Source organism: Tachyglossus aculeatus, chromosome 7 (assembly GCF_015852505.1).
Source record: "Tachyglossus aculeatus isolate mTacAcu1 chromosome 7, mTacAcu1.pri, whole genome shotgun sequence".
NCBI classification, from domain to species: Eukaryota; Metazoa; Chordata; class Mammalia; order Monotremata; family Tachyglossidae; genus Tachyglossus; species Tachyglossus aculeatus.
The window spans coordinates 3,245,242-3,264,883 of record NC_052072.1 but is presented as its reverse complement, the minus strand read 5'-3'; the positions used below and the strand labels follow the sequence as shown (position 1 = coordinate 3,264,883).

The 19,642-nt window shown below is 52.3% G+C and overlaps 1 protein-coding gene across 2 annotated transcripts in view; it reads left to right on the top strand.

Moving 5' to 3' along the window:
• Window positions 1-18,987, top strand: part of SF3B1 (splicing factor 3b subunit 1) — a 57,602-nt gene extending 38,615 nt beyond the window's left edge. For both annotated transcript variants that reach the window (XM_038748898.1, XM_038748899.1), the window contains 11 exons: window positions 2,581-2,726; window positions 2,853-2,999; window positions 3,149-3,274; window positions 3,542-3,763; window positions 5,607-5,789; window positions 5,879-5,990; window positions 9,463-9,583; window positions 9,891-10,022; window positions 12,923-13,195; window positions 15,407-15,623; window positions 18,678-18,987. In XM_038748898.1, coding sequence (XP_038604826.1) covers window positions 2,581-2,726; window positions 2,853-2,999; window positions 3,149-3,274; window positions 3,542-3,763; window positions 5,607-5,789; window positions 5,879-5,990; window positions 9,463-9,583; window positions 9,891-10,022; window positions 12,923-13,195; window positions 15,407-15,623; window positions 18,678-18,836 — 1,838 coding nt within the window. In that variant the 3' untranslated portion in view covers window positions 18,837-18,987. The remainder of the gene's footprint in view (window positions 1-2,580; window positions 2,727-2,852; window positions 3,000-3,148; window positions 3,275-3,541; window positions 3,764-5,606; window positions 5,790-5,878; window positions 5,991-9,462; window positions 9,584-9,890; window positions 10,023-12,922; window positions 13,196-15,406; window positions 15,624-18,677) is intronic.
• Window positions 18,988-19,642: the final 655 nt, after the last annotated feature.

Genomic DNA, 19,642 nt, shown 5'->3' with positions numbered 1-19,642 from the left:
AAGGCCCTCTGACCATCCATGTCCCATCCAGTGCTTAGAACAATGCTTGGCACATAGTAAGCGCTTAACAAATACCAAAATGATTATTATTATCTGGGCGCACACTCTTAATCCCCATTTTACAGAGGCCCAGAGACGTGAAGTGATTTGCCCGCTGTCACACAGCAGACACGTGACAGAGTCGGGGTTGGACAACCGGGTCGTCCTGATTCCCGGGCCCATGGTCTATCCATTCATTCATTCAATCGTATTTATTGAGCGCTTACTATGTGCAGAGCACTGGACTAAGCGCTTGGGACGGACAAGTCGGCAACATATAGAGACGGTCCCTACCCAACAACGGGCTCACAGTCTAGAAAAACCACAAAACCACACTGCTTCTCTAAGCACCTACTATGCGCTAGGCACTGGACTAAGCGCTTGGAAAGTCCAATTTGGCAACAGATAGAGACAATCCCTACGGAGTCACGGGCTCAGGCTAGGATACGTCTGTTATAATAATAACGTCGGTATTTGCGTGGCTCAGTGGAAAGAGCCCGGGCTTTGAAGTCAGAGCTCGTGGGTTCAAATCCTGACTCCGCCAGTTGTCAGCTGGGTGACTTTGGGCAAGTCACTTCACTTCTCTGGGCCTCAGTTCCCTCATCTGGAAAATGGGGATGAAGACTGAGCCTCACGTGGGACAACCTCCCCCTCCCCCTCGTCCCCCTCTCCACCCCCCCATCTTACCTCCTTCCCTTCCCCACAGCACCTGTTTATATGGATATACGTTTGTACATATTTATTACTCTATTTATTTTACTTGTACATATCTATTCTATTTATTTTATTTTGTTAGTGTGTTTGGTTTTGTTCTCTTTCTCCCCCTTTTAGACTGTGAGCCCACTGTTGGGTAGGGACTGTCTCCATATGTTGCCAACTTGTACTTTCCAAGCGTTTAGTACAGTGCTGTGCACACAGTAAGCGCTCAATAAATACGATTGATTGATTGATTGACAACCTGATCACCTTGTATCCCCCCCAGCGCTTGGAACAGTGCTTTCCACATAGTAAGGGCTTAACAAATGCCATCGTTATTATTAATACTAAGCACCGGGATAGCTCCAACAACGGTACTTATTGAGCACTTACTACGTTCAGAGCACTGTACGAGGTGTGTTTAGATAGAAGGTTAGACCCAGTCCCTGCCCCCCATGGGGCTCACAGTCTTAATGCCCATTTTGTAGATGAGGGAACTGAGGCCCAGGCGAGCGAAGTCGCTTGCTCACGGTCACAGGGCGGGCTGCTGGGCAGAGCCGGGATGCGAACCCGGGGCCCTTTGCCGCCCGCAGCCCTGCTGCTTTTCCCCTTGCCTGCAGAAGCCACGTTGGTTTCTCGGTGGCAATCACCCATCCATTCAGAGAAGCAGCGTGGCTCAGTGGAAAGAGCCCGGGCTTGGGATTCAGAGGTCACGGGTTCTAATCCTGGCTCCACCATTGGCCAGCTGTGTGACTTCGGGCAGGTCGCTTCACTTCTCTGGGCCTCAGTGACCTCATCTGTAAAATGGGGATTAAGACTGTGAGCCCCACGTGGGACAACCTGATTGCCCTGTATCTACCCCAGTGCTTGGAAGAGTGCTTTGCACATAGTAAGCGCTTAACAAATACCATTATTATTATTATTCAGGCACATTTATTGAACGCTTACTGTGTGCAGAGCAGTGTATTAAGTGATTGGGAGAATACACTAGAACAATCCACCCAACTAGATTTCTTCCACCCCTCAAAACCCTACTGAGAGCTCACCTCCTCCAGGAGGCCTTCCCAGGCTGAACCCCCTCCCCTTTTCCTCTCCTTCTCCTCCCCTCCCCATTGCCCCCATTCCCTCCCTCTTCCTTCCCCCCTTCCCCTCCCCTCCCCACAGCACTTGGGTCTATTTGTACTTATTTATTACTCTATTTAATTAATGGTGTGTATAAGCGCTTAGTAAAGTGCACTGCACACAGTAAGTGCTCAGTAAATATGATTGAATGAATAAATCTATAATTCTATTTCTCTATTTTGATGGTATTGACACTTGTCTACTTGTTTTGTTGTCTGTTCCCCCCCTTCTAGACTGTGAGCCCATTAGTGGGTAGGGACTGTATCTGTTACCGAATTGTACTTTCCAAGCGCTTAGTCCGGTGCTGTGCACACAGTGAGCGCTCAGTAAATACGATTGAATGAACAATAAGCAGACACGTTCCCTGCCCATGATGAGCTTACAGTCTAGAGGGGGCGAGGCAGTAATAGAAATAAAGAAATTACAGGTATAATAAATTACAGTCAGTTGGTAGCGTACCGGAGGCTTGGCTCCGTTGTATCCCGTCAGAGGAAACTGTGACTCGCAAGTAGTATCGGGAGCGAGGCCGGACGGTGGTCTTCTCAATCAGTCGTATTTATTGAGCGCTTACTGTGTGCAGAGCACTGTACTAAGCGCTTACCTCCAGGCTCGACCCGAGTTCCCGATAGTTAGTCCATCCCTCCCTCCGCCGGTGGAATCCGGGCCCCGGGGGCCGCCCGTCTAAATCCCTCCCTCTAAATCCCGGCCTGCTCTCCTCTCCAGGGCTCGTGGACGAGCAGCAGAAAGTCCGGACCATCAGCGCTCTGGCCATCGCGGCTCTGGCCGAGGCGGCCACGCCTTACGGCATCGAGTCCTTCGACTCGGTCTTAAAGCCCCTGTGGAAGGGTATCCGCCAGCATCGGGGGAAGGTACGGCCAAACTCGGGTGGTGTGTCCCTCTGTCCCTGTCTGTCTCTGCCTCCTCTTCTTGGCCTCAGGCGTCACCAGTTCCAACTCAGGCCAGCTCCTCCTCTCTCTGTCTCGACCTTCACCTAGGGCCTGGCTGCCTTCCTGAAGGCCATCGGGTACCTGATTCCCCTCATGGACGCGGAGTACGCCAACTACTACACCCGGGAGGTGATGCTCATCCTCATCCGAGAATTCCAGTCCCCCGACGAGGAAATGAAGAAAATCGTGCTGAAGGTACCGAAAGGGGAAACGGCCGCGCCTCCCCTCCCGGGATCCCGGCGGCGATTTCGGGGCGTTCCCTCGAGTCCGCGGGGACGTCGGAGCGGCCGACCGCCGGGACGCTCCGGCCCGTGTCCTTGATCCTTCCGTTCTGCTGGGTCTAGGTGGTGAAGCAGTGCTGCGGAACAGATGGCGTCGAAGCCAATTATATTAAAACCGAGATCCTCCCTCCTTTTTTCAAACACTTCTGGCAACATAGAATGGCTTTGGACCGGCGAAATTACCGACAGGTGAGCGGGCTGCGGGGCGGGGCTGGGGGGAGCCGGACCCGTGTGACCGCAGCCGTTCCTTGGCCTCGATCTCGGACCTCGGGCCCGCGTTGACGCCCGCGGACTTTGGACGTTGGCCAAGTCCGAGACGGAAGATTGTCCGCCGCGCGTTATAGCGTGCGCTAAAAAATCCGGGTGGGTTGTGGGAGGGGGCCGCCACCGTCTACCCCCGGGCCTCCGGCGGTCTCGAGTGGGGCCGGGCGAACCGGGCCGCGTTTCCGTCCCCAGCTGGTGGACACCACGGTGGAGCTGGCCAACAAAGTGGGAGCGGCCGAGATCATCTCCCGGATCGTGGACGACCTGAAGGACGAGGCGGAGCAGTACCGGAAGATGGTCATGGAGACCATCGAGAAGATCATGGGGAACCTGGGGGCCGCCGACATCGACCACAAGCTGGAAGAGCAGCTCATCGACGGGATCCTGTACGCCTTCCAGGAGCAGACCACGGAGGTGAGGCGGGGTGGGGGGGGTCGCCGTCACCCCGGGACCGCGAGGCGTTCGCCCCCTCGGCCGGGGCCAAACCGGGGGTCCCGAAGCCCTTTCCGAGCCTTTGGGGAAGGAAGCCAGCCAAGGGTCTTGAAATTCCCGCATCTCGACCTTTCCCTGGGCACGGTCCGTGGTTTCCCCTTTTTCGTGAAGTCGTTAGGTGGTTACCCGTAATCCTCGTGGCCCACCTAGTCGACAGGTCTCGTGTGGGATTTGGGGTGGTGGGGGAAATCTCCCCTTCCGAAGAAAAGTTCCCCATCTGGACTGGGAAACTCGTCGCGGGCCGGGAAACGGGTCATTCTCTCCCAAGCGCTTAGCACAGGAGGCAGCATGGGGTAGTGGTTAGAGCCCGTGCCCGGCAGTCAGGAGGTCATGGGTTCTAATCCCGACCCTGCTACTTGGCTGCTGTGTGGCCGTGGGCAAGTCACTTCACTTCTCTGGGCCGCAGGTCCCTCATTCATTTAGACTGTGAGCCCACTGTTGGGTAGGGACTGTCTCTATATGTTGCCAATTTGCACTTCCCAAGCGCTTAGTACGGTGCTCTGCACATAGTAAGCGCTCAATAAATACGATTGATGATGATTGAGACTGTGAGCCCTAGGTGGGACAGTGACCGTGTCCACCCCAGCGCTTAGTACAGTGCCTGGCACACAGTAAGCACTGAATAGGTACCCTGATTATTATTACAATAGGCACTCAAATATAACCGTTGGGAAGTCATCCAGTTGTATTTATTGAGCGCCTCCTGTGTGAGAGCACTGGACTAAGCGCTTGGGGGAGGGCAGTAGAACAGACAGGCTCCCTGCCCACAGCGAGCTTCCAGTCTAGGGGGGAAACAGATATTCACAGAAATAAATCAGTGGCTTAGTGGCTAGAGCCCGGGCCTGGGGGTCAGAAGGACCTGGGTTCTAATCCCATCTCTGCCACGTCTGCTGTGTGACCTTGGGCCAGTCCCTTCACTTCTCTGGGCTTCAGTTCCCTCATCTGTAAAATGCGGATAAAGACCGTGCGCCGCACGTGGGACAGGGACCGTGTCCAACCTGATTACCTTGTGTCTGCCCCAGTGCTCGGCGTGTAGCGTGGCTCAGTGGAAAGAACATGGACTCGGGAGCCAGAAGTCATGGGTTCAAATCACAGCTCTGCCAATTGTCAGCTGTGTGACTTCGGGCAAGTCACTTCTCTGTGCCTCAGTTATCTCACCTGCAAAATGGGGATTAAGACTGTGAGCCCCGCGTGGGACAACGTGATCACCTTGTATCCCCCTCAGCGCTTAGAGCAGTGCTTTGCACAGAGTAAGCGCTTAAAAAGTGCCATCATTATTATTACACTGAAGCAGCGTGGCTCAATGGAAAGAGCACATGCTTGGGAGTCAGAGGTCGTGGGTTCTAATCCAAGCCTCGCCAGTTGTCCGCTGTGGGAGTTTGGGCAAGTCACTTCACTTCTCTGTGCCTCAGTCCCCCCCATCTGCAGAATGGGGATGAAGACTGTGAGCCCCCCGTGGGACAAGCCCACTGTTGGGTAGGGACTGTCTCTATGTGTTGCCAGTTTGTACTTCCCAAGCGCTTAGTACAGTGCTCTGCACATAGTAAGCGCTCAATAAATGCGATTGATGATGATGATGACAACCCCATCACCTTGTATCCCCCCCCAGCGCTTAGAGGACGGTGCTTGGCACGTAGTAAGCACCGAACAGATGCCGTCGTTATTATCTAGTAAGCGCTTAACGGGTACCACAATTATTCAAGTGCGACGGGGCCGGGGAAGGTGAAGGAAGGGCGGGCATCCCTGACGGCGCTTCCTCCCCCAGGACTCGGTGATGCTGAACGGGTTCGGCACGGTGGTCAACGCCCTGGGCAAGCGCGTCAAACCCTACCTGCCGCAGATCTGTGGCACTGTCCTGTGGCGGCTCAACAACAAGTCGGCCAAAGTCCGGCAGCAGGCCGCCGACCTCATCTCCCGCACGGCCGTCGTCATGAAGACGTGCCAAGAGGTACGTCCTCCCCCCACCCCATCCCGGCGCCCTGCCCGTCGGCTCCGGGCGGGCCCGGTCGGGACACAGGCGCTCTCGTCCCTCCGTAGGAGAAGCTGATGGGGCACTTGGGCGTGGTGCTGTACGAATACCTGGGCGAGGAATACCCGGAGGTGCTGGGCAGCATCCTCGGCGCCCTGAAGGCCATCGTCAACGTCATCGGTAAGGTCCTCCCCGGAGGGATTCTCGCTGAAGCATTCGTAGCGGTTAATGCCGTCGCGTTTGAGGTATTTGCAAAATAGAACACAAATCATCATCATCAGTCGTATTTATTGAGCGCTTACTATGTGCAGAGCACCGTACTGAGCGCTTGGGAAGTACAAATTGGCAACATATAGAGACGGTCCCTACCCAACAGCGGGCTCACAGTCTAAAAGGGGGAGACGGAGAACAAAACCAAACATACTAACGAAATAAAATAAATAGAATAGATAGGTACAAGTAAAATAAATAAATAGAGTAATAAATATGTACAAAGCTGTATACATACATGCAGATCTACCAATGTCGTCATTGTTCCGTGACGTGAACTTTCTGGAAAAGTCAATTCTGGCTGGATCATCATCACCATCAATCGTATTTATTGAGCGCTTACTGTGTGCAGAGCACTGGACTAAGCGCTTGGGAAGTACAAATTGGCAACATATAGAGACGGCCCCTACCCAACAGCGGGCTCACAGTCTAAAAGGGGGAGACGGAGAACAAAACCAAACATACTCACAAAATAAAATAAATAGAATAGATAGGTACAAGTAAAATAAATAAATAGAGTAATAAATATGTACAAAGCTATATACATACATGCAGATCTACCAATGTCGTCATTGTTCCGTGACGTGAACTTTCTGGAAAAGTCAATTCTGGCTGGATCATCATCATCATCATCATCAATCGTATTTATTGAGTGCTTACTGTGTGCAGAGCACTGTACTAAGCGCTTGGGAAGTACAAGTCGGCAACACATAGAGACAGTCCCTACCCAACAGCGGGCTCACAGTCTAAAAGGGGGAGACAGGGAACAAAACCAAACATACTAACAAAATAAAATAAATAGAATAGATACGTACAAGTAAAATAAATAAATAAATAAATAGAGTAATAAATATGTACAAAGCTATATACATACATACAAATCTACCAATGTCGTCATTGTTCCGTGACGTGAACTTTCTGGAAAAGTCAATTCTGGCTGGATCATCATCATCATCAATCGTATTTATTGAGCGCTTACTGTGTGCAGAGCACTGTACTAAGCGCTTGGGAAGTACAAATTGGCAACATCTAGAGACAGCCCCTACCCAACAGCGGGCGCACAGTCTAAAAGGGGGAGACAGAGAACAAAACCAAACATACTAACAAAATAAAATAGAATAGATATGTACAAGTTAAATAAATAAATAAATAAATAGAGTAATAAATATGTGCAAACATATATATCATCATCATCATCAATCGTATTTATTGAGCGCTTACTATGTGCAGAGCACTGTACTAAGCGCTTGGGAAGTACAAATTGGCAACATATAGGGACAGTCCCTACCCAACAGTGGGCTCACAGTCTAAAAGGGGGAGACGGAGAACAAAACCAAACATACTAACAAAATAAAATAAATAGGATAGATATGCACAAGCAAAATAAATAAATAAATAAGTAGAGTAATAAATATGTGCAAACCTATATACAAATCTATCAATGTCGTCATTGTTCTGTGACGTGAACTTGCTGGAAAAGTCAATTCTGGCTGGATGATAAAGGGAGGAATCATGTTAATGAATAGAGACTCAGCCTGGGAAACAGGATATCTAGAGTTTAGGTCTGGCTTGGCCGTGACTCCCTTCATGACCTAAGGGAATGATGATGATGATGATGGCATTTGTTAAGCGCTTACTATGTGCAGAGCACTGTTCTAAGCGCTGGGGGTGGATACAAGGTGACCAAGTTGCCCCACATGGGGCTCACAGTCTTAATCCCCATTTTACAGATGAGGTAACTGAGGCTCAGAGAAGTTGTGACTTGCCCAAGGTCACACAGCAGACATGTGGCGGAGCCGGGATTCGAACCCATGACCTCTGACTCCAAAGCCCGGGCTCTTTTCCACTGAGCCACGCTGCTCCTAAGCCATGCTGCTCCTAGGAAGACATTTGACCTTTCTAGGATTCACTCCCCTCTACTACTGTGAAGTTCTGATAATAACACACACCATTCGCTGTCCAGCCATTCTTAGAACAGTGCTCTGCACATAGTAAGCGCTTAACAAATGCCATCATCATCATATTATCTATCTGTCTCTTTATATAAATATACAGTTAAAATAATGCTTTCCCAAGAAGCTTCAAGACACTTTGAGCTTCTTGAGAAAGCAGTCATCATCATCATCAATCGTATTTATTGAGCGTCCAGCCATATATATATACAGAAGCAGCGTGGCTCAGTGGAAAGAGCCCGGGCTTTGGAGTCAGAGGTCGTGGGTTCGAATTCCGACTCTGCCACTTGTCGGCTGTGTGACTTTGGGCAAAGCACTGTGCTGAACACTTGGGAGAGGACAACAGAACAGTGGAACAGACATATTCACCCTGCCCACGATTTGATTGTCATTCATTCAGTTGTGTTTATTGAGCGCTTACCTTGTGCAAAGCACTGTTCTTGGGAGAGGACAACAGAACAGTAGAACAGACACATTCCCTGCCCACAATGAGCTTCCAGTCCGAGGGGGTGGAAAAGGTAGTCAATGGCGTTTATTGGGTGCTTTCTGTATGCAGAGCACTGTATAGTAATAATAATGATGGCATTTGTTAAGCGCTTACTATGTGCCAAACACTGTTCTAAGTGCTGGGGAGGATACAAGGTAATCTTGCTGTCCCCCGTGGGGCTCACAGTCTTCATCCCCGTTTTCCAGATGAGGTCACTGAGGCCCAGAGAAATGAAGTGACTTGCCCAAAGTCACACAAAGTCCGCCAAAGACAATTGGCAGAGCCGGGATTTGAACCCATGACCTCTGACTCCCAAGCCGATGCTCTTTCATCATCATCATCATCAATCGTATTTATTGAGCGCTTACTATGTGCAGAGCACTGTACTAAGCGCTTGGGAAGTACAAATTGGCAACATATAGAGACGGTCCCTACCCAACAGTGGGCTCACAGTCTCACCATTGAGCCACGCTGCTTCTTCTCATACTGTATTCATTCAGTCGTATTTATTGAGCGCTTACTGTGTGCAGAGCACTGTCCTAAGCGCTTAGCACGGTACTAAGTGCTTGGGAGAGAACATTCATTCATTCAGTCGTATTGATTGAGCGCTTACCGTGTGCAGAGCACTGTCCTAAGCGCTTGGGAAGTCCAAGTCGGCAACATCTAAAGACGGCCCCTACCCAACAACGGGCTCACAGTCTAGAAGAGGGGAGAAGACGACAAAACAAAACATGTGGACAGGTGTCAAGTCATTAGAATAAAACAATAGAACAGTCTATAGCGGGCAGGCAGACATTTGCAACCGGGGATCCCCAGGAACGTGGCTTTCCGGGTTGGGACGCGTGATCCCCGCCGTCGCCCCCCGACCTCCCACTCCCCCTTGGGGGGCCGGGCTTGCCGGCCGTCGGCCCCCTCCTTTAACCGGCATCGTGCGCCCGTCCAGGCATGCACAAGATGACCCCCCCGATCAAGGACCTCCTGCCCCGGCTCACCCCCATCCTGAAGAACAGGCACGAGAAAGTCCAGGAGAACTGCATCGACCTCGTCGGCCGCATCGCCGACAGGTGAGGGCCCGCGGGCCGGACCCCCTCCGGGTAGCGCGGAAACCCCGGCCCCTCCCTCCCACGGCAGCGTCATCCTCACCCGAACCCAGCCCCCGGGACAAGTAGAGGTCTGAGGTCGGGGAGTGGTGGACGGACGGACATACGACTCCCATCCTCTCCCACCCCCTTTCCCGGGCTTCCCAGAGACGCCCCGTGGGAACGGAGGCGACGGGGGGCGAGGCCGGGTTTCGTCCCCTTCGGATTCTTCCCCATCGGTCGTCAACGCGCGTGTGCGCGTGTTCTGACTCGACCGCCCTTCGGTGCCCAGGGGGGCCGAGTACGTGTCTGCGAGGGAGTGGATGCGAATCTGCTTCGAACTGTTGGAGCTGTTGAAAGCGCATAAAAAGGCGATCCGGAGGGCCACCGTCAACACGTTCGGGTACATCGCCAAAGCTATCGGGTGAGTACGCCGCGGCCGTCGGGGGCCACAGAGCAACGCTGCTATCACCGGGGCGACGGCCTCAGTCTCCCCCCCACCAACCTCTTGTCCCTCCTGTCCCTCCCCTGGGACATTTTGGCGTTTGCCAAAGGAACCCAGGAGTCCAGAGGAGCGGTGTTTCCTAGTGGTTAGAGCCTGGGCCCGGTTGCCAGAAGGACCTGGGTTCCGATTCCGGGTTAGGGGCTTGGCTGGTGCCCAAAGACTCACTGTCGTCCCCCCCCCCATCCTTTATTAATAACCTTCTAAATGTTGCTACCCCTCCTCCTAATAATAATGGTATTTGTTAAAGCGCTTACTTTGTGCCGGGTGCTTTCCTAAGCTCTGGCGTGAATTCAAGCAAATCAGGTGTCCCTCACGGGGCTCGCGGTGTTCCTGCCCGTTTTCCAGATGAGGTCACTGAGGCACAGAGAAGCGAAGTGACTTGCCCAATCTGTACTTCCCAAGCGCTTAGTACAGTGCTCTGCACACAGTAAGCGCTCAGTAAATACGATGATGACGATGAAGTGAGGGAGCCAGGGATAGTAATAATAATGGCATTTATTAAGTGCTTACTATGTGCCAAGCACTGTTCTAAGCTCTGGGGAGGTTACGGGTTGATCAGGTTGTCCCAAGGTGGGCTCACAGTCAATCCCCATTTTCCAGATGAGGTCACTGAGGCACAGAGAAGCGAAGTGACTTGCCCAATCTGTACTTCCCAAGCGCTTAGTACGGTGCTCTGCACACAGTAAGCGCTCAGTAAATGCGATTGATGATGATGATGATATAGTGAGGGAGCCAGGGATAATAATAATAATAATAATGGCATTTATTAAGTGCTTACTATGTGCCAAGCACTGTTCTAAGCTCCGGGGAGGTTACAAGGCGACCAGGTTGTCCCAAGGGGGGCTCACAGTCTTCACCCCCATTTTCCAGATGAGGTAACCGAGGCACAGAGAAGTTAAGTGACTTGCCCAAAGCCACACAGCTGACCGTTGGCGGAGCTGGGATTTGAGCCCATGACCTCTGACTCCAAAGCCTGGGCTCTTTCCACTGAGCCACAGAACCCGTGACTTTCCAACTCCCAGATCCGGGCTCTCTCCACTGTGCCGTGTTGCTTTTCTGGTATTTAGGTGCCTACTATGTGTCTAGCACTGCTCTAAGCGCTGGGGTAGATACCCGTAAATCAGGTCGGACATGGTTCCCGTCCCATGTCGGGCTCCCAGACTAAGGGGGAGGGAGAACAGCAGTTAAATGTCAATTAAAGCCATCAATCCCCTGGCCCCCTCCTACCTCACCTGGCTGCTCTCCTGCTCCAGCCCAGCCCCCACACTCCGCTCCTGTAGTGCCCACCTTCTTCCTGGGCCTCTGTCAATCAATCAGTCGTATTTATTGAGCGCTTACTGTGGGCAGAGCACTGTACTAAGCGCTTGGGAAGTCCAAGTTGGCAACATCTAGAGACAGTCCCTACCCAACAGCGGGCTCACAGTCTAAAAGGGGGAGACAGAGAACAAAACCAAACATACTAACAAAATAAAATAAGTAGAATAGATATGTACAGGTAAAATAGAGTAATAAATATGTACAAACATATATACAGGTGCTGTGGGGAAGGGAAGGAGGTAAGATGGGGGGATGGAGGGGGCAGTCTTCATCCCCATTTTACAGATGAGGTCACCGAGGCACAGGGAAGTAAAGTGACTTGCCCAAAGTCACACAGGTGATAATTGGAGGAGCCAGGATTTGAACCCCTGACCTCTGACTCCAAAGCCCCGGGCTCTTTCCGCTGAGCCACGCTGCTTCCCTATCTCGTCGCCGCCCTCTCGCCCACGTCCTTCCCCTGGCCTGGAACGCCCTCCCTCCTCATATCTGACAGACCCCCGCTCTCCCCACCTTTCAAGCCCTTATCAGAAGCAGCGTGGCTCAGTGGGAAGAGCCCGGGCTTTGGAGTCGGAGGTCAAGGGTTCAAATCCCGGCCCCGCCAATTGGCAGCTGTGTGACTTCGGGCAAGTCACTTCACTTCTCTGGGCCTCAGTTACCTCATCTGTAAAATGGGGATTAAAATTGTGAACCCCCGTGGGACAACCTGATCACCTTGTAACCTCCCCAGCACTTAGAACAGTGCTTTGCACATAGTAAGCACTTAATAAATGCCATTATTATTATTATTACCAAAGGCCCATCTCCTCCAAGAGGCCTTCCCCAACTAAGCCCTCCTTTCCTCTTCTCTCCCCTCTGCGTCACCTTGACTTGCTCCTTTAATTCATCTCCCTTCCCAGCCCCACAGCCCTTATAAAAAAAAAATTATAGTATCTGTGAAGCGCTTGCTCCGTACCAAGCACTGTTCTAAGCGCTGGGGGAGATGCGAGGTAATCGGGTTGTCACCCTGTATCCCCATTTGGCAGATGAGGCAGCTGAGCCACAGAGAAGTTAAGGGACTTGTCTAAGGTCACACAGCAGACAGGTGGCGGAGCCGGGATTTGAACCCGTGACCTCTGACTCCCGAGCCCGGGCTCTTTCCACTGAGCCACGCTGCTTCCCTTATATTCATATCTGTAGCTTTTTTTTTAATTAATGGATTCATTCATTCATTCATTTAGTCGTATTTATTGAGCGCTTGGGAAGTGCAAGTTGGCAACATATAGAGACGGTCCCTACCCAACAGCGGGCTCACGGTCTAGAGGGGGGAGACGGCTGTCTCCCTGACTAGACTGTAAGCTCTCTGCGGGCAGGGAAAGCGCCTGTTCTGTCGTGTCGTACTCTCCTGAGCGCTCAGTCCGGTGCCCTGCGCTCCGAAGGCGCTCAGTAAATACGATGGGCCGACCGACGGGGCGACACACCGGTAGGCAGGGCCGCGTTTGACCCCCCCCCTCCCGCCCTTCCAGGCCGCACGACGTGTTGGCCACCCTCCTCAACAACCTGAAGGTCCAGGAGCGGCAGAACCGCGTGTGCACCACGGTGGCCATCGCCATCGTCGCCGAGACGTGCTCCCCGTTCACCGTCCTGCCCGCCCTGATGAACGAGTACCGCGTCCCCGAGCTCAACGTCCAGAACGGCGTGCTCAAGTCGCTCTCCTTCCTGTTCGAGTACATCGGCGAGATGGGCAAGGACTACATCTACGCCGTCACCCCGTTGCTGGAGGACGCCCTGATGGACAGGTCAGTGCGGACCCGGTGTGGCTCCAGTGACCCCGAAGCTAACGAGGGTCACTTTCACGCCGGATGGGCCGGCCAACGCTCGCCCCAGGCTCAGAGGTGGCGAGTCTTTTGTCGTCTCTCCCGTCCCCCCCCCAGTTTGGTCTCAGCCAAGGAGCCACTTGGTGGCCTGGCATTCATTCATTCAATCAATCAATCAATCAGTCAATCTTTCCACTGAGCCACGGCTGCTTCCCTTATGTTCATATCTGTAGTTTTATTTCTATTAATGGATTCATTCATTCATTCATATTTATTGAGCGCTTACTGTGTGCAGAGCACTGGACTAAGCGCTTGGGAAGTCCAAGTTGGCAACATCTAGAGACGGTCCCTACCCAACAGTGGGCTCGCAGTCTAAAAGGGGGAGACAGAGAACAAAACCAAACGTACTAACAAAATGAAATAGAATAGATATATGTACAGGTAAAATAGAGTAATCATCATCATCATCAATCGTATTTATTGAGCGCTTACTATGTGCAGAGCACTGTACTAAGCGCTTGGGAAGTACAAATTGGCAACATCTAGAGACAGTCCCTACCCATCAGTGGGCTCACAGTCTCAAAGGGGGAGACAGAGAACAAAACCAAACGTACTAACAAAATGAAATAGAATAGATATGTACAGGTAAAATAGAGTAATCATCATCATCATCAATCGTATTTATTGAGCGCTTACTATGTGCAGAGCACTGTACTAAGCGCTTGGGAAGTACAAATTGGCAACATCTAGAGACAGTCCCTACCCAACAGTGGGCTCACAGTCTCAAAGGGGGAGACAGAGAACAAAACCAAACATACTAACAAAATAAAATAGAATAGATATGTACAAGTAAAGTAAATAGAGTAATCATCATCATCATCAATCGTATTTATTGAGCGCTTACTATGTGCAGAGCACTGTACTAAGCGCTTGGGAAGTACAAATTGGCAACATCTAGAGACAGTCCCTACCCAACAGTGGGCTCACAGTCTAAAAGGGGGAGACAGAGAACAAAACCAAACGTACTAACAAAATGAAATAGAATAGATATGTACAGGTAAAATAGAGTAATCATCATCATCATCAATCGTATTTATTGAGCGCTTACTATGTGCAGAGCACTGTACTAAGCGCTTGGGAAGTACAAATTGGCAACATGTAGAGACGGTCCCTACCCAACAGTGGGCTCACAGTCTAAAAGGGGGAGACAGAGAACGAAACCAAACATACTAACAAAATAAAATAGAATAGAATACATATGTACAAGTAAAATAAATAAATAGAGTAGTAAATATGTACAAACATATATACATTCATTCAGTCGTATTTGTTAATAATGATGGCATTTATTAAGCGCTTACTTGGAGAAGCAGCGTGGCTCAGTGGAAAGAGCCTGGGCTTGGGAGTCGGAGGTCATGGGTTCAAATCCCACTCCACCAATTGTCAGCTGTGTGACTTTGGTCAAATCACTTAACTTTTCTATGCCTCAGTTCCCTCATCTGTAAAATGGGGATGAAGACTGTGAGCCCCCAGTGGGACAAACTGATCACCCGGTAACCTCCCCAGCGCTTAGAACGGTGCTTGGCACATAGTGAGCGCTTAATAAATGCCATCATTACTATTATTATTATTATTATTACTATGTGCCAAACACCGTTCTAAGCGCTGGGGAGGTTACAGGGTGATCAGGTTGTCCCACGGGGGGGCTCAAGAAGTGAAGAAGTCACAAGAAGTGAAGCGACTTGACCAAAGTCACCCAGCTGACTATCGGCGGAGCCGGGATTAGAACCCATGACCTCCGACTCCAAACCCCGAGCTCTTTCCACTGAGTCACGCTGCTTCTCCTGGAATTTTCAAGTATTTCATCATCATCAGTCGTATTTATTGGGCGCTCACTGTGTGCAGAGCACTGTACTAAGCGCTTGGGAAGTTCAAGTTGGCAACATATAGTATTATTTATTATGTATTTATTCATTTAGTATTTATTTACGATTGATGATGATGATGATGGAGAGCTTACTGCGTGCAGAGCACTGTACTAAGCGTTTGGGAAAGGACAGTGCAGCAGTAGAGAGGGGCAATCGCTGCCCACGACGTGCTCGCGGTGCAGAGGCGGGCCCCGGGCAGGGCGTCGGGGCGGGGGTTGCCCAAGTTGCCCTCCCTTGCCGACCCGAGCCGCCCGCTGCCCCTCAGGGACCTGGTGCACCGTCAGACGGCCAGCGCGGTCGTCCAGCACATGTCGCTGGGCGTGTACGGCTTCGGCTGCGAGGACTCCCTCAACCACCTGCTCAACTACGTGTGGCCCAACGTGTTCGAGACGTCGCCGCACGTCATCCAGGCCGTCATGGGGGCCCTCGAGGGCCTGCGCGTGGCCATCGGACCCTGCCGGATGCTGCAGTACTGCCTGCAGGTAGGTCCAGCCCGAGGGGCGGCTACTACGGGCCCGCGGGGCGGGTGGCGGGCCATCTCCATCTCTCTCTCTCTCTCTCTGCGTTGTTTCGATGGTGTGGGTTAGGCGCTCACTAGGTGCCCGGCACCGGACTAAACGTTAGAGGGTAAACTACGGGCTAGTCTGGCCGCAGTCGTCGCGGAGGGCTCGCGGTCCCAGTTGTCCAGATGAGGGAATCAAGGCCCGGCACAGAGACTTGCCCAAGCACCCAGCAGGCAAATAATAATAATCATCATCATCATCATCGATCGTATTTATTGAGCGCTTACCGTGCTTAGAGCACCGTACTAAGCGCTTGGGAAGTCCAAGTTGGCAACATAGCGAGACGGTCCCCACCCAGCAGTGGGCTCACAGTCTGAAAGATTTATTGTGATAGGATTTGTTAAGCGCTTACTGTGTGCGAAGCACTGTGCTAAGCGCTGGGGAGGTGACAGGATGATGAGGTTGTCCCACGGGGGGCTCACAGGTCTTAACCCCCATTTTACAGATGAGGGAACTGAGGCCTAGAGATGTTAAGTGAGTTGCCCAAAGTCACACAGCCGACAAGTGGCGGAGCCGGTATTTAATAATAATAATAATAGTGATGATGGCATTTATGAAGCGCTTACTATGTGCAAAGCACTGTTTTAAGCGCTGGGAGGATGCAAGGTGACAGGTTGTCCCACGGGGGGCTCACAGTCAATCCCCATTTTACAGATGAGGGAACTGAGGCCTAGAGAAGTTAAGTGACTTGCCCAAAGTCAACAGCTGACAAGTGGCAAAGCTGGGATTTGAACCCATGACCTCTGACTCCAAAGCCCGGGCTCTTTCCACTGAGCCACACTGCTTCAGTGGCAGAACCAGGGTAAGAAGGCCGGTCCTTCTGACTCCTAGACCCGGATTCTAGCCATCGGAGTGAGCCCACTGTCGGGTAGGGACCGTCTCTATACGTTGCCAACTTGTACTTCCCAAGCGCTTAGTACAGTGCTCTGCACACAAGTAAGCGCTCAATAAACACGATTGATTGATTGATCAGAGGGTCCCGCTGGTAGCCTGGATGGCCACCTCGGTAGCCAGCTCTGTCTGTGCCCCTCACGTTAGCAGCTAGCTAGTCCTCTGATTCCCGGTGAGCCCGTCCACCCCACGAGATGGCTTCCCCCCTGGGGTCAGTCGTTCATATTTATTGAGCACTTACCGTGGGCTGAGCACCGTACTGAGCTCTAGGGAGAGGACAGGAGAACACTAAAGAGACCCATTCCCTGCCCACAGTGAGCTCACAGTCTAGAGGGGGAAACCTTGGGTCATACTGCATGCAGAGCGCTGTACTAAGCGCTTGGGAGGGAACAATAAAAGACACCCATTCCCTACCCACAACGAGCTCACAGTCTAGAGGGGGTGACCTTGGGTCATACTGCATGCAGAGCACTGTACTAAGCGCTTGGGAGGGAACAGTAAAGACACCCATTTCCTGCCCACAATGAGCTCACAGTCTAGAGGGGGAGACCTTGGGTCATACTGCATGCAGAGCACTGTACTAAGCGCTTGGGAGGGATCAATAAAGACACCCATTCCCTACCCACAACGAGCTCACAGTCTAGAGGGGGAGACCTTGGGTCATACTGCATGCAGAGCACTGTACTAAGCGCTTGGGAGGGAACAATAAAGACACCCATTCCCTGCCCACAATGAGAGCTCAGTCTGGAGGGGCAGACCTTGGGTCATAGTGCATGCAGAGCACTGTACTAAGCGCTCGGGAGGGAACAATAAAGACACCCATTCCTTGCCCACAACGAGCTCACAGTCTAGAGGGGGAGACCTTGGGTCATACTGCATGCAGAGCACTGTACTAAGCGCTTGGGAGGGAACAATAAAGACACCCATTCCCTGCCCACAATGAGAGCTCAGTCTGGAGGGGCAGACCTTGGGTCATAGTGCATGCAGAGCACTGTACTAAGCGCTCGGGAGGGAACAATAAAGACACCCATTCCCTGCCCACAACGAGCTCACAGTCTGGAGGGGGAGACCTTGGGTCATACTGCTTGCAGAGCACTGTACCAAGCGCTTGGGAGGGAACAATAAAGACACCCATTCCCTGCCCACAACGAGCTCACAGTCTACAGGGGGAGACCTTGGGTCATACTGCATGCAGAGCACTGTACTAAGCGCTTGGGAGGGAACAATCAATCGTATTGAGCGCTTACTGTGTGCAGAGCACTGTACTAAGCACTTGGGAAGTCCAAGTTGGCAACATTTAGAGACAGTCCCTACCCAACAGTGGGCTCACAGTCTAAAAGGGGGAGACAGAGAACAGAACCAAACGTACTAACAAAATAAAATAAATAGAATAGATATGTACAAGTAAAATAAGTAAATAAACGAATAGAGTAATGAATCTGTACAAACATATATACAGGTGCTGTGGGGAAGGGAACATATATACATATATACAGGTGCTGTGGGGAAGGGAAGGAGGTAAAATGGGGGGGATGGAGAGGGGGATGAGGGGGAGAGGAAGGAAGGGGCTCAGTCTGGGAAGGCCTCCTGGAGGAGGTGAGCTCTCAGTAGGGCCTTGAAGGGAGGAAGAGAGCCAGCTTGGCGGATGGGCAGAGGGATTGGGGGCATTCCGGGCCCGGGGGAGGACGGGGGCCGGGGGTCGATGGCGGGACAGGCGAGAGCGAGGCCTAACGGGGAGGAGATTAGTGGCGGAGGAGCGGAGGGTGCGGGGTGGGCTGGAGAAGGTCAGAAGGGAGGTGAGGTAGGAGGGGGCCAGGGGATGGACGGATGGATGGACAGCCTGGAAGCCCAGGGGGAGGAGTTTCTGCCTGATGCGCAGATTGATTGGGAGCCACTGGAGATTTTTGAGGAGGGGAGTAATATGCCCCGAGCGTTTCTGGACAAAGATAATCCGGGCAGCAGCATGAAGAAGTATGGCCTCGGCTTCCGGGGGGCGGTGGGTCCGAAACGGGGGGTCGCCCGGGCACGGCCGCGGGGGCCCCCCGCCCCACCCCGCCTCACGGCCCAAACCGTTCCCCCCAGGGCCTCTTCCACCCAGCCCGGAAAGTGCGGGACGTCTACTGGAAGATCTACAACTCCATCTACATCGGCTCCCAGGACGCCCTCATCGCCCACTACCCCCGCATCTACAACGACGAGAAGAACACCTACATCCGTTACGAACTCGATTACATCTTGTAACCCGCTCCCCCCGACACCCCGCCGGTCCCCCTCTCTCCACCCCACCCCAGCCCCCCACCTCCCACCCGCCTCCGTTCAGGCGGGCGTCACAACCCTCTCGACGCGGCCGGCCGGCAAGGCGGAGAGGAACAGTCAGCGGTCCGGGAGCGTGGTTGCTTTTTTTTTTTTTCCTAAAAAAAAAAAAAAGATAATAACCTCCCCCCCCAACTCCCACCCCACCCCCCCACCCCGTCCGTGTTTTCGATGTTAAGCCGTTTAATGCCAGTGATGACCAAGACCCACGAGGCCCACGTGCCGTCCCGGAGGGATCGCATTTTGAATCCGCCTTTCCGAAGATTTAGACTCCATTACTTGTGTTATAAGGGGAGGTTTCTTTGAGAAATAAACATTTGTGTACAAAGACGCGGACTCCTCCGCGGCTCGGTGAAGGAGGGGGACGCCGGTAGCAGAACAGGGCCAGGGGAGAAGCCACTGTGCCCACTCCGGCTGTCCGCGGGCTGCCCCGCGCACGGGAACCACTCCGGAAATACCGCGGATTGATTGATTGATCGGGTGGAGCGAAAAAGGGACAAAACGGCCCAGCACCAAGCGATTTTAGTTTGGATTTTTTTTTTCCAACGGTATTTAAATAATAAATAATAACTCTGGTATAAAGTGCTTAGTATAGGCCAAGCACTGTTCTCAGCACCGGGGAAGATACAAGTTAATCACGTCGGACGCAGTCCCCGTCCCACGTGGGGCTCACGGTCTTCATCCTAGACTGTGAGCCCACTGTTGGGTAGGGACCGTCTCTATATGTTGCCAAC